At 40.6% G+C, this 14,213-nt stretch overlaps 1 protein-coding gene across 3 annotated transcripts in view; it reads left to right on the top strand.

Annotated features, from left to right (window-relative positions):
- The first annotated feature begins 1,325 nt into the window (after positions 1 to 1,325).
- The window catches only part of PHC3 (polyhomeotic homolog 3), a 46,137-nt gene continuing 33,249 nt past the window's right edge, over positions 1,326 to 14,213 (top strand). For all 3 annotated transcript variants that reach the window (XM_007432654.4, XM_025169445.2, XM_025169446.2), the window contains exons 1-5: positions 1,326 to 1,462; positions 4,189 to 4,338; positions 6,444 to 6,602; positions 9,053 to 9,130; positions 10,033 to 10,191. In XM_007432654.4, the coding sequence (XP_007432716.2) occupies positions 4,210 to 4,338; positions 6,444 to 6,602; positions 9,053 to 9,130; positions 10,033 to 10,191 (525 nt within the window). In that variant the 5' untranslated portion in view covers positions 1,326 to 1,462; positions 4,189 to 4,209. The remainder of the gene's footprint in view (positions 1,463 to 4,188; positions 4,339 to 6,443; positions 6,603 to 9,052; positions 9,131 to 10,032; positions 10,192 to 14,213) is intronic.

Below are 14,213 nucleotides of genomic sequence, written 5' to 3' on the forward strand. Positions count from 1 at the left end.
CCCCAAAGAATTCCAGATAACACTGCAAGAGGTTGTTCCAGGCATCACATCAGATTCTGCCCATGAAAGCCAGCATGAAGATTAAGCTGTTGTGTTGCCCATAAAACTCGGGCACCCAAGTTGGTGTGGAGCTGGAAAGAACCTAGTCCCTGAATTTGCAATACCTTTCCAAAGTGGCTTTTTAGCTCCCCGACAATACAAACCACAAGCACTTCAGGCAATGCAAAAAAGCGTTTATTAAGGGAGGTCAAGTCTTTTTATGGAGCACAGAACAAATGATAACATACATTCAATATATGATAGGTGTATGTAAAAGCAACAGATAATTAATGTGCAACAAAGGCTTTGTTTTTGTTAAACGTGAGAAAAGGCAAGCATCCTTAGATAAAATTCCTCAAGTCGCAGAGTTATGTGTCTTGAGATAGCTGATGGTCACAGGAGCCCCTTTGTCTCTTGTAAAATATGTTGCATCTCCTCCTTTCCCATCCGGGTTTGTTTCTTTCTTAGCTTTGATCAAGGACTTTAGAATACAGTCCAATTGTTTTGATAGCTGAAAAGGCTAGTTTTTGCACATCAAAGGATGTGTCTTTGGCTCAAAGGAAAAACATGGTTTCCTAAAATTAAACCCTAAAATTCTATACAGCAGTTGGACTAGGAGCAGGGACATCCTCAACCAGTTCACTGGGTGACTTTGGGCGAGCCACTATCTCTCATGCTGGATAGGGAATTTTGGGAGTTGAAGTCCACACATCTTAAAGTTGCAGAGGTTGAGAAACACTGCTCTAGGCTACAGGAAAACCCCCTATGCAGGATATTCTTATATTTCTTGTTAAGGTCACCAGAACTTTTATTCAATTAACCCCACTGTCTCTATTCACAAGAAGGGATCACCCAGGCCGGGATTGCAAAATATCCAAATCTAAAGCAGAGTTGGCTGCTCTGCGGTTCCCTGTCACTTGCAAACATTTTGAAAGCTTTCATCCCCTGTTCTTTGTAAACAATTGTTTCTGGCTTAGCATAAGCACCCAGACAACTGCGGTCTATTCGTGGCTCCCTGCAACGTGTGAATCCAACTGACGCGTGCCATACGTGTCTCACTGCCTTCTGAAGTCTCCCCCGCCCCAACCTTGCGGCAAAGGACCAGGATGGACAGCACACGCGGGCAGTTTTCCTTTTGCTCTCTTCCGAGGACTCCAAGAGAGCCAGGGAGAAGATTCCCACCCCAGGGTGGGTTCTGCCGTCGGCTGGAGGAGGACAAGCCCAAGCAGGCTGCGAGAATCACCTTCCTAAAAACAAATCGGAAGAATTCAGGACACGGACACGTGAACGGCCAATTCACACGTGATCCCTCCCCCGGCGAGTCGAGCGCAACCTCCCGGCCGCGAGGCGCGTGCGCGGTGCCTCCCTGTGAGGGAGGCGAGAACATGGCGGAAGCGGAGTGAAGGGTTCGTACGCCGAGCGGGTGCGTTTTCTCTCGCGCGGTCCGGGGGAGCGGCCGACCGACCGGCGCGGGAGGGGAGCCTGGCCGGCGGGGAGCGGGGGCTGGCGCGGAGCGATCCGCGAGGCGCCCGGCCGCGGGGATGGAAGGCCGGGCAGAGGAAGCCGCTGGGCCCTGGTTTCTGTAGACCCTCTTTCCCCAACCAGGCGCCCTCCAGAGGTGCGCGCACACTCCCTGTGGCTGCGGGCTCGGGAGCTGCGATCCCGGCGCCGGTCTGGAGAAGGTGGCATTGGCCCAGCCTTGCATGAAGGGAGAACCCCAGGCCGGAGGTTGGCCCGGGCAGTCAGACGCCTAGGGAACTACGCCTGAGCCGCGTTATTTTTCTTGTGGGGCTCCGGCTCCTTTCTTAAGGGCACTAACAACTCCTGCAGTCTAGTACTGGGGGCCAGAGATGAAAGCTGCCCCTGTGTAACAGCCCCACGTGGAATGGCCTGGCCAGGCCACGCAGGATGGTGGGTTTGACAAAAATGGCCTGAAGATGCCCTGGAAGAGAAAGAGAGAAACACGCACAAGGACACACCTACCCACACCCCTTTACCTGAGTTGCCGAGGTGGCACCACTATTCCTTTTCCTAGAATTAAAATGAAGTGGGTGCTGGCTAGAAATTGAAATTTGTACTGGGCTCAATCTCTAGGTCTCACTGATGGGATAAAGTTGCAACTGTTAAATCTATGTTTGCTGGGCTTGTCATGGACTTAAATTGTTCTTTGTTGTTCAGTCGTTAAGTTGTGTCTGACTCTTCGTGACCCCATGAACCATATTGCGCCAGGCCTTCCTGTCCTTCACTGCCTCCCTGAGTTTCCTCAGTTTCATGCTTATTGCTTCAGTGATGCTATCTAACCATCTCATCCTCTGCCGCCCTCTTCTCCTTTTGCCTTCAATCTTTCCCAGCATCAGGGTCTTTTCCAAAGACTCCTCTCTTCGCATTAGGTGACCAAAGTATCTGAGCTTGAGCTTCATTATCGATCCTTCCAATGAGCAATCAGGGTTGATTAAATTGTTCACCTGCTGGCTTTTCTACAATTCCAGTAGATTTAGGGAATTATTGGTGTGAAGCGAATGACAAAGAATCTTGAGGCTTCCTAAATACCATTCATTATTAGTGTTATTATTGTTTGTTAATTTTGTAGGCTGGTGACTCCTACCAGCTTAATAACATGTGGTGGCTTTTAAGATGCCACAGTGCTCTCTCTCACTGTCTCTAGATACTGGTGTATTTGTGAGCAGGAAATACTCTGAAGACATAATCCTCACTGACTTTAATAATATTTCCTTCCAGATAAAGAATAGACAGTATTGATAGATGAGCCCACTATATCTGGACTGCAGAATTTTGCATGGCCACTAAATGAAGGCAGAGAGTTAAAGTTTTGCAGCCCAGATATGATCTGGCTAGTAACAGATAACCTGCAGTTGTCCAGGTGTTATTGGACTTGATTTCCTGTCTTTCCTGATCATTTGATATGACTGGGCTGATGGAATTTGGAGTCTGACATAATCATCTGGAGGGCTGCATGGTGCCTACTCTTGTGTAGGGGTTGCAGCCTAACCCAGATTACGAAAAAAATTACAGCCTCAATCCCCATCTCTAATGTGGAAGATATAATTTTTACTCGGTTTCCAGAGTTACAGTAAGGGTTGAAAATACATAACGTAGGTGAAGTACCTTTGCACCCTTAAAAGTATCCAAATGTTAAGTATGATTATTTAAAAACAGCTTGATAGATGGCATTTGAAAAGTTATGATGATAAAACAGGTATTTCAACTGTTGTGACAATAGCTGCTAAATAATTACAATTTACAGGTAAAGCAGCAACTATATGCCATCTGTGATAACAGTTGCATTCTCTCCAAAGTGTTGTGACAGGAGAGCAGCTTTTGATTTCACAAGGGTCAGCTGAAAGACTTTGGATATTTTAACATTCCTGTTCTGGGTAGCTATATGTTCATTTTGCATAGTACAACACACAGAGGAGAAATGGATCAGCTAAACACTGATGATGTAGAGGTCAGTGTGATGCAGATACGATTGTTGGTCTTACATAGTAATCCCACGCACACTTCCTTGAGAATAAGCAATATGAAACACAGCAGGATTTAATTCTGAGTACATTTGCGTGGGTTGTGTTGTTAAACTTGGAGGTCTAGGTTCAGATCACTGCTTGGACATTTTAATAAGTTAGAGTGGGCCATTTGTTCTCTTTCCATCTAAAATAAAACATTACATGTGCTGTCTTCAGTGTAGTTGATTCCTAAGGTAAAAAGTATTTCATTGCCATTAAATTGTAGTAATACGTCTGGCAACCTTCTGCACCAGCTATGCAGAATTTTCACAGACAGCCTCACAAAAAACAAAAGCATGGATAAGTATCATTGGAAACAGCAGAGCATCTGCAACAGATACATCCATTTAAAAGAAAAGAAACACCACAGTTCCAGTTCTAAAATAGGAACTCTTTATTTTTTAAATTATATCTAAAACAGTGTTTTGAGGTAGACTGTTATTCTGGTTCTTTAGCTATGGAGCTTCAGGCAAGAAACTTGGACTTGCATTATTGGATGTTGTGGAATTTGACTTTGTTTTCTACATAGGATCCTACCAATATGTATAATTCCTTTTAGATTCTAAGCAGAAAAAAATGGTATGAATTTAATAACCATGTGTATTTTTTTTTATATCTTGCTCAGAGGCAGAATAATTCTACAACTATGGAGAATGAATCAAGCACAACGACTTCTTCCACATGCACAACAACCATTGCTACCACATCTTCCCCCTCCCGTACACAGCCACCCCAGATATCTGTCTACAGTGGCTCAGATCGACATGCCGTGCAGGTATTTAATTGAGGAAACACTGATAATATGTATTATAGTTGAAAATAAAAGCTAAAAATATTGTAATTACCAATAGAGGTGAATATGTGTGGCTCAGGGTTGAACTGTGGCGTCCTTGGGGTTCTCTCAGCTTGGTTCTTTTCTTGCAAACGTTTCATTACCTGGCTAGGTAACATCTTCAGTGCTAAAATGGGATGGGGTTTGCTCTCTATTTATGTGCTGTGGCCTGCCTTGCCAGTGCTGGTGGGGGTGGGGGTTTTGTTTTACTCTTCTGGTAGTTCTTTGATTAGCATATGCTTGCTGCTTGATTGTGTGCCTGGTGGTAATTGATTGATGTCAGGCCTAGCCCAAGGAACTCCAATAGACCATGTAAATTCAGTCCAGCTATGTTTATTACCTACAACCTCTAGCAAGAATCTTCCCAGACTGAAACCCCAGCTCCCAAGTAATGCCAGCCACAACATTGTGAATTCCTCAGGGAGGTGCCAGTCTCATCCTCTTGTATCTCCCACGCTCCTCAGGAGATGTAAGAAAATGTTTTTCTCCCTGAGCCTGGCCTTCATAATTCCATTCCATCACAGGATGCCTCTGTTTGCCAGGGAAAATAAAGAATAATTAGCATAGCTCTTAACAACCCCATTCTACCTCTACTCTCTCCTTCATCCTTTCCTATCCCAATCTTTGTTTCTTTTTTTTTAATTTTAATTTTCCACCCCTATCTCATTACTTCTCTTCCTTCTAGATTTTTTCCAGTCTCCAGGCTCCTTCCAAACACTAATTTATCTCTGATCCTATTTCTGCGGCTGATAGCCTGCTTGGTTCATATAGAATCAAACATTTTGAACAGTTATTTAATACAGTTTATTAATTTCTGTTTGGCAAATAAATGCTTGAGTATTACAAAACTGTGGTGCTGTGTGGAATGTTAGTAAAACAGCCTTTTGCAACCTGATACCTTCCAGGTGGGTTAGATCTTCTAGAATTCTCAGCAAGGATAGCCTGAGGCTGAGAATTCTTGGAATTGCAACTCCCATGTCTTGCGAATGTGGACTGGGGAAAGCAGAGTTAAAATATGTAGTTTCAGTTAGATGAGAGAAGCCATGCTTATGGCCTTTTGAGAGTTCAGCTGAGGGCACTGGCACCAAGAATTTGGCCCTTGTTGAGCAGTGGAGCTAATTTTCTTCTTGCTCAACTGCCCAAAATCTCAAATGGCAAAACTTCCATTTTGCAGTTAAAGATGCTGAACCTTCTTGGAATCTTGGGGGTAGGCTAAATTCCTGTTGGCAGGAATTCCCACCAATCCTTGCTTCCCAGCTCCTTGTTTTACTTCCCAGATCACTGTTTTACAAATTTGGCAACTTTAAGATGTGTGGACTTAACTCCCAAAATTCCCCAGCCAGCATGCAAGCTGGGGAATTCTGGGAGTTGAAGTCTACACATCTTAAAGTTGCCAATTTTGAAAAACACTGCCTTAGACACAGCAGACAAGCCACCATTGTGTTGTGGTGCCCCTGCACAGATTTTGGGGCTTCTAGCTGGCCAGTGATAAGTCAGGATACAGAGGAGGGACATAGAGCACCAGTGGGGGGTTGGTTTTGGTATTTCCTCAGTGGCCCTGGAGGGAACACTGATTGATTGTAGAAAATGCTTGCAATGCAGTGACTGTTTTGAAGATTAGCATGGGTTGCTCCAAAACTATATCTGAGGGTTTAGGGCAACAGTAGTGATATAGTTCTTTGACTTTAAGCATTGGCATCTGATAGGATTGTCCAGACTAAGAATGGTGAGCCTGGCCTTGTGGCATGGTGACTGCACAGTGACCCCTCTCGTCTTGTAGAGATGTCTCCTCCATATACTCTGATGCTGGACATGGAAGCCCGTGTTCATAGAGCTAGTGGTGAAGGCAGGGGTCAGCTGAATCATACGGGAGCTCTGTGGATATAAATGCATATAGTTAATGCAGCTAAAATGTTCCCGGTTACTAAGGGAATGATGTAGTTCCTTGGAAGTGCAGGCTGTGCTGATGCTCACATGGCTGTTGTGATAGCACTAATCTCTCTCTGTCTCTTTTTTTGCCATGGTTACTACTACTCAAAACCCCACAGGTCATTCAGCAGGCCTTGCATCGTCCCCCCAGCTCAGCTGCACAATACCTTCAACAGATGTATGCAGCTCAGCAGCAGCATCTAATGTTACAAACTGCAGCTTTACAACAGCAGCATTTGAGCAGTACTCAGTTCCAGAGTTTGGCCAGTGTTCCCCAGGTAAGACTGGGGTAGATTAGAAAATAAACGTCAGGGAACTGACCTTAATTCCTCCAATAATAATAATAATATAATGTTTTATTACCCCCCCCAACATTTGACTACAGTAGGTAAAGCAGAATGTAGTACCTACCAGTGGTGGAACTTCAATTGCCACTAGCTGCAACCAGCATAATCAGTAGCGAGGCATGCTGGAAGTTAGTTTGGCTATATTAAAAGTTTCCAAATTTCCTACTTCTGTTACAGATAAACAAGAAGATCATGATGATATATGGAAGGGGTAATTTTTTAAAAAGTAATATTTCAACCCAGCAAATTAATGATCTGTTGATACAATAATAATGAAAAAGAAATAACTTCCTGTCAAGGAACAGAAGACAGAACCAATTCAGTTTTCATTTTGAAACAATTTAATACCTCAAAATAATTAATTGTGAATATCTGATTATTTTAATCCCTTGAGCGATTGATACTGTCAGTTTCATTTCCTCTTAGTTCAGAATGTGCTCTGACATCATTTTTTTGTTTAATATCTTTTTATACTATTGCATATACAAAGATTTCTAAGCATCCAACAATGTTAAAAAAAAACAAAAAAATGAAACTGCCGTATTAAAATGCAGTTAAAAGTTAGAGCTCGCTGATTTTTATTTATATGGAGAATATAATCCCATTTTTCAATGCCTCAGCATTATTCAGGGGCAGCTCACAGTGCATCAAACAAGAATTTCTTATGAAACAAATAATAAGAGAGGCGCTAGTGTCATCCAAAGGGAGGGAGACAAATCAGGCAAGATGCCAGTCACTACATTGTGTTTGAAGGCCCTTTGTGTATGTGTGTGACATTGCTGCACATACAAAAGGGAGTTTAGACTGCAACATCACAACCACCATCTTGCCTGTTTTAACTCCCCTCTGTGGATATCACTGAAAGGCATACAAAGTAAATAAAGCACAATCCTCAGATAAAATATCTAATTATACTGATTTTTTTTAAAAAAATCCCTGATCCATAGCAGAAAAGCAGAGCTTTACAAGTCAGGTTGATGATAATATTTGTGCAACCACTGAGAAGGCCCTATCCCCTGTCAAAACCATCTGGTTCCACCTGAGTCGGCAACCTGGTATCAGAGGTTATTGGGGACCTTGGCCATTTAGGGCTGAAATAATAGTCACCCATTTTGAACTGCACCCTGCAACAGGCTGTCAACCAATGCAAATATTGCAAGATAAGCTAACACAATTTTATAGGCAAATATGTAGCCTTCTCCCTACTTCAAAAATCAGTCAGCTTTGGGAGAATCACCAAAATCTTTCATATTTTTCCTATTACGTGCAAATAACCGTTCTGAAAGGATGGGCTTTCCCACAACTAATAAGAACATCCAAATAATGACATCTCTATAGTTACTAAATTCAAAAAATAATAACAAGAATGGGGAGCCCTGCCTTTCAGTGCTTTTAATCAGTAACAGGTTTCCAGTGTATATTTCCATACTGATACTTTTATCATGAAACTCCTCTGTTGCAATTATATCTTAGATTAGAATTTAGTTGCTTCGATAATATGTAAGTAAATTTTACCATTTTAAATACATGGAACACTTTGGTACCTAGCTAGGGATAAGTGGGAGGAAAACAGATCACAACATTTTGAGGGATGAAGAAACATATATGTATCTTTCTGCAACATTTCTAAGGGTTTAGTCAGACTGGGAACAAATGGAGAATCAGGAACCTCAAAACAGATCACTGGGTTCTTTGCCTCCCCATTTTTCTGCTTTCGCCCAAGGTCCTGGTAAACAGGGATGTGTCACTTGAATTCGAGCTGCAAAATTGGACAACAAGATAGCCAACCTTGGGTGGCATGATTTTGTTTCTTTGTTTTAAAAAATAAGCCCCTGGGATGTAAACTGATCCATGTTCATTTTGAACACCTCCAATCCTCTTCTAGAATGTCCAAAATCATGCTACCAAAATGTGACTTTTTGCTGCCGAGCTTCAGTAGCATGAGGTCGGTCCATTTTTGGGGCTGGAAGTTTTGGAAAGGGGAGCAGTTTACCCTGCAGAGATTTACTTCTCCCGTTTCCACCCTTAAAGTCCAAGCAAAGGAAAAGGAAACCAAAAAAAGGAGGGGGGACAAAAATGGCTGCCACTATTCCAGTAACATCACCTGGTCAGTGGAAGGGAATTGCTATGGAATTCATTACTGGGTGGGTGGATTGTTAGCTCAGGATAATGTTTTATATACTATGACTCTTTAACTAAGCTTTCAAAAGAGACAGCAAGTTGACCATGGGATTAAAGAGAATGAAGGCCACCAATAAAAGTGACTATAGGTATCACGTGGCTCTTGAGCTGCCATTGAGTTTAGTGTGGATACACTCAATATTAGTGTACTTTTCACTGCAGTGCAAATGACTCATTTGACAGATGTGCTTGCTATTTAGGCAAATCTTTCAGGTGGGAGGCAATGTGCTTCTCCTAATGGCAGTGTCACTCAGCAGTCAAGCATGTCAGAAACCTCGGTAAGTGTCTAGTAAAATTGTCTAATTGTCTAGTAAAAGTATTTTTTTAATCTGTAAGGTGCCATGTTTATTCTCTACATTCAGTCACACTGTTTATGCAAAAGCTGGAGGAAGAAAAACTGGAATACTTGTCCCATTGAAGTCTCCATGCCTTTATACTGTTAATAGTAATACAAATGTTTAAACTTTCATTTGCCTTTGAAAAAGGTCCTGGTTGAGCTGACATTAAATGCAAGAATAAAAGAGGTTCACATCTTTTGGGAAGATATTTATATATGGGATTTGCTAGATTTTTTGGAGAAAGTACTTATAATAGCAATTGGAACTTTGGGGAAAGACTCCACTAAGAGTGCTAACTTCAAATGCTGAGAGCATGCTGGGCTTATTTAAGCAACTTTTGGAATGTTATGTTGGCAGTATTGAAGAATATGTGACATTTACAATTTACCAAAAGTTGTTGGACTTTTACTGCAACCACAGCCTTTAAACTTTAGAACTGAACAGCGGTACTGGCTTCTGATCAAGTAACTTAGAAAAAAATTGGGCAAAGCTCACATAAAAATTTATGGCTGCTTAATTTCCATGTTTAAGCTTGGAAAACTGTCTTATTATTCGTTAGCAAATGTTAAAATGTAAGACGGTGTCCAGTCATCTTTTTGATCAGGAAAGACTTCTGGCTCAAATACAGTTTTGAAAGCTGAGACTCTTAACATTTTATCATACCCAAATTCTGCCCTACAGAGCACAATTTCGAAACAAAAACATTATTACACAGTGGACTGAATGTTACTTAGGCATCCGTTCTCATGTTTTTAGTAGAATTTACAACTGAATTGAATTGTAGGGTGTAACTAGATGTATGGGATACAGATAGTTAATAACAATATTTTTTTCTTCTCTAGATTAATCTCTCTGCTTCTCCTACACCTGCGCAGCTAATAAGCCGTTCACAGACCTCCAACGCTAGTAGCAGCAGTCTTACCCAGCAGACCATGCTATTAGGGAGCACTTCCCCTACTCTGACTGCCAGTCAGGCTCAGATGTATCTCCGAGCCCAGATGGTAAGTCTTACCAATTTAATTTTACCATTTTTGGCATTTTTGTCTTGTATTGTTTCTACGTATGGCTAATCACTGCATTTTGTAAGTGTTCTTTATTTATTGTTTAGAGAGATATGTAGTGCAAAACATTCATGCTTAATCAGAGTAAACAACTTTCAAGTTGCTATATATCTGAATTTCACTATAGTCAAGAATCTCTGATTCGCTGGGACAGCAAATAATGCATGTATGAGACCTAGTGCAATATAACTGTCAGGGCTAAAGACAGGAAAGATGATGGAGTGAATTTACAGTCCATCCACATTTATCTTGTGTGTGTTTTTGCTCATGTCCAGAGTCATTTATTAGAATCACAACCCATCACAGATTTGATGAATGTAACTCAAAATGAATGATGTTTTTACTCCAGATATGAAGATCTATCAGATCTATGGCTTGAGCAAAACTTTCTTAGCTTCATATATGATTTTGCAATAAGGGCTGGACATCTTGGAATTCTATATGAGTAATATATTCTCAGATTCAGAAGAATGTATTTAGCTTCCCTATGGAGAAAGGAGTCATAGAATGACTGGAGTATTTGAAAGGGAGAGGAATGAATTGCCTTATTAATTTTACCCAGACCCCACATATTATTACAAGTAAAACTCACTTTATTGAAATAATTGGGGGGAGGAGATATCCACTATTCCCCCAAATCCTATGAGCTGAACAATACATCATTGCAGCAAAGCAAATTATGCAAATTTATTTATTATTTATTTATTATATTTATATAGCCACCCATCTCACACAAGGGGACTCTGGGCAGCGTATAACAATTAAAAAAATAAATACATAAAAACAATTACACATAGAAAACTCTAAAAACATGATATCATTTGTACAGTGACATCATTAAACAAATGAGTGATATCATTATGCAAATCATAACATAAATCACAAAGGCATTTGTGTGTGGTATGCAAAGTCTATTGCATCAAGGTTCAGAAAGTGAAAGTTCACTGTTTGTGATAGTGATAGTATAAAATTTTATCAGTAGAACTAAAGTTGGACCTTTTCCTGAATATAATTCTTTGTTTTGTACTACATAGAATAAATGACATCTTAAATAGCATATTGAAATACTAGGATAAGTTCCATGATTGCTTAGTTCCAAATCCAGTGGGTAATGATTGTGAGAGTTTGATAGATGAATTTAAATTGCTTCCCGTGAATGTCTTTGATGTGCAAATTTCATGGGTAAAATACAGTAACGAGAAGACTCGACTTCCATTTTTCTTGCCTCTTTTTCTCTATTCCTCTTCCTCTTTCCTTCTCTAGTTCCCTCTCCTTTTATCTCTCATTGCAATATTTTCTGGAGCCCTTTGTAGTGCAGAGATAGGAGTTGAAATATGCTAATAATGCAAGAAGAGAGCTGTCTAATTCCTGCATTGCCAGCTACTGTGTTTCCCTCGACTTTTCAGATAGGAAACAAGGGATGAGAGAAGTCCGCTCCATTAGCAGTCACTACCTGAAACTGCTTTGGTGCCTGGTAGCAATTCTTGACAAAATACTCCTTTTTTGCTGCTATTGTGCTCTTTGTGTTTCCTTCCCCACCCCATATGCATCCACAGCTACCCGTAATGATGCCGCAGTGACAAAATGTGTGTTGTAACATCACAACACAAATTTCACTCTTTTGAGTTGCAAGGTCAAATATAAGTATGCAAGGTGTGGAGTTTGTGTTCCAATGTATGTTTTATCACTTGCTTCATTTGTCCCCCAGAGATACCTATCCCCCACTATCACACTATTGAGAAGATTGGGAATAGGAAGCAACTGCACTATTGTCTCAAACTACTCAAAAGTATCTTTTAACTTCAACTTTTGCAATTGCTATTGTGGATAGTTTAGACTCAGTGCATAAGCTGCACACTTTTGTCCATCTTTACTCATATCACTTTCTAAGGGACTATGAATTGTCTAAAATCTAGGTAACCTGTAATCAGTTTCATACTTTCTGGATTTATTGCTGCTGCTGCTGGACTAGTAGTCTTCTGCCTGCCGAATGGGGATTACCAGTTTCCTACACTCAGGAATTATTTTACACATACACACATATACACAAACATACTACATTTTATAAGCCAAGCCATGCTACTTGAATACATTCAGATTACATTCCCCTTTGTTCCTTTTGAATAGGTTGTATGCTGAGGTTAAAGAACCAGACTAGGATTTATATTTTGTTTCTTTACTAAAACTCAAAAAATCATCAATTTCTGTCTCTGAAATATTTACAGTTTGTTATACCCTATATTATAGAAGGGAAGGGGCAGGGAAGAGAGCATAGGAAAGGATGAGGAGGGAGGGAGGGAAAGTAGGAAAAATGAAACATTTCTTAAGATCTTCCTGAATCATTCCAGCTGGAAACAAATGTCTCTCCATCCATGGTTGATCTTCAGAGATGGGATTAGATGGAGCAGGAAAAGGTTAGTAGGAGAAAACCAGAGACAGAAGAAGGTGAAATAGCTGGATTGTCTTCCTTCCTTTCACAATGTCTTCTTTCTTTTTAAAGCTCAACGCTTCTTAGAGTGCAATGTCATCTCTTCTTTCTCTAATTGGTTCTTTCATCCCAGTTCTCCATATATAACAAAGAACCCTGATATCTTGTTTTTCTGACTTTCCATCTATCTGAACCCATGACAAATTAAAGTTTTCACAACCTGTCAGTCCTGAGAGGGACTGTGTGTCATTGTTTTTCCAACTACTTTCTAGTTGACTCTTTGTGGTTAGCTAAGAACATCAAGAGCTTGGGGTTCAAACTGTATTAGTTACCTGCAAGATCTGATTAGGGAGGGAGGGGAAGGAACTGAAACTATCTTGGTAAAGGGAGGAGGTCTTAGTTCTTGAAAATGAAGCTAAAGGTTAAGCTGTTTCGGTGTTTTTTCAGTCATGGTGTTACTGGCAAAAGCAGACCTCTGGCCTGGATACTGCCTTTTTTAATTTTTGGGAGAAGAAAGAACTACTATTTAAAGACAGTGCACTCAGTTTCCTTTTTTCTTGCCTTTTTTGAGAGGCAGAGCTTCAGGGAAGAGCCATGGAGGGGCATTAGTAGAAATTCCCCATTCATTATGTAGTGGCATCCTAGAATAATTCATTTGTCTGGGTGTATGGGGGGGGAGGGTTCCATTGTAGCTTCTTTTGGGAGGAGAATCTGGTTTCAGGTTTGATGGATGGAAATCTTCATTCCTTCCAGCTAACTTCACTAACTTGCTTTCATACAGTTGACACTGAAAATCCCCTTTTATTTAAATATTATAGGCTTTAGTACAGATAATCATCTCTTATAATTGCCTGATATTCAATGTTAGGTAATTTGTAATGCTACTTTTTTAATCCAATATATGTTACAGTGGGAAATGTTTTTGGAGGAATGGTCTCTAGCCTTTGACCCCAAACAGTGGCATCTCTAAGTTTATAGTCTCTCATATGTGGCATGTTTGGAGAGGCATTTCCTATCTGTGTCTACCAGTAATGTTTTGGATAGGTATGGACAGAACCATCTGTGCCTCTTTTTATAGTTTTTGGATTGCTCTGTGGAAGATCCAGCTAGAGGTCTCAGGTGCCAAGAATTGCCCTGCAGTTCTCATTTTCTGAGCAAACAGCAACTTGTTGAGAACGTTTTTTTCCACCCCCAGCATATTGAAACAATTTCAGTTTTTCTGAGTTTTAGTACTGTGTCCTTTTTCCCTTACCACACCTACTGTTCACACATTTAAAATGTACATATTTGTTGCATTAACACATTTTATTTCTAATTTGGCCCTAGCTAGGTTTGGAATTCAAGATATTGAGGTATATACAAATCTAGGTTAAGATGAAGTGCTAACCTTTAAGGAAATTGATACTGGGTTTGGTGGAGTATTTAGCCTCAGATGAAATGAGGAAATTAAATTACATTTTAATGAAAAAAACATAGGGACAAAGCAATTTCCATGTTGTTTTCTTGGTAACAATATGGAAATGGTTTGATCTTA

Source organism: Python bivittatus, unplaced genomic scaffold (assembly GCF_059951505.1).
Source record: "Python bivittatus isolate LINGU-HERP-01145 unplaced genomic scaffold, Pbiv_v1 ctg000980_np1212, whole genome shotgun sequence".
In the NCBI taxonomy this organism is placed as follows: Eukaryota; Metazoa; Chordata; class Lepidosauria; order Squamata; family Pythonidae; genus Python; species Python bivittatus.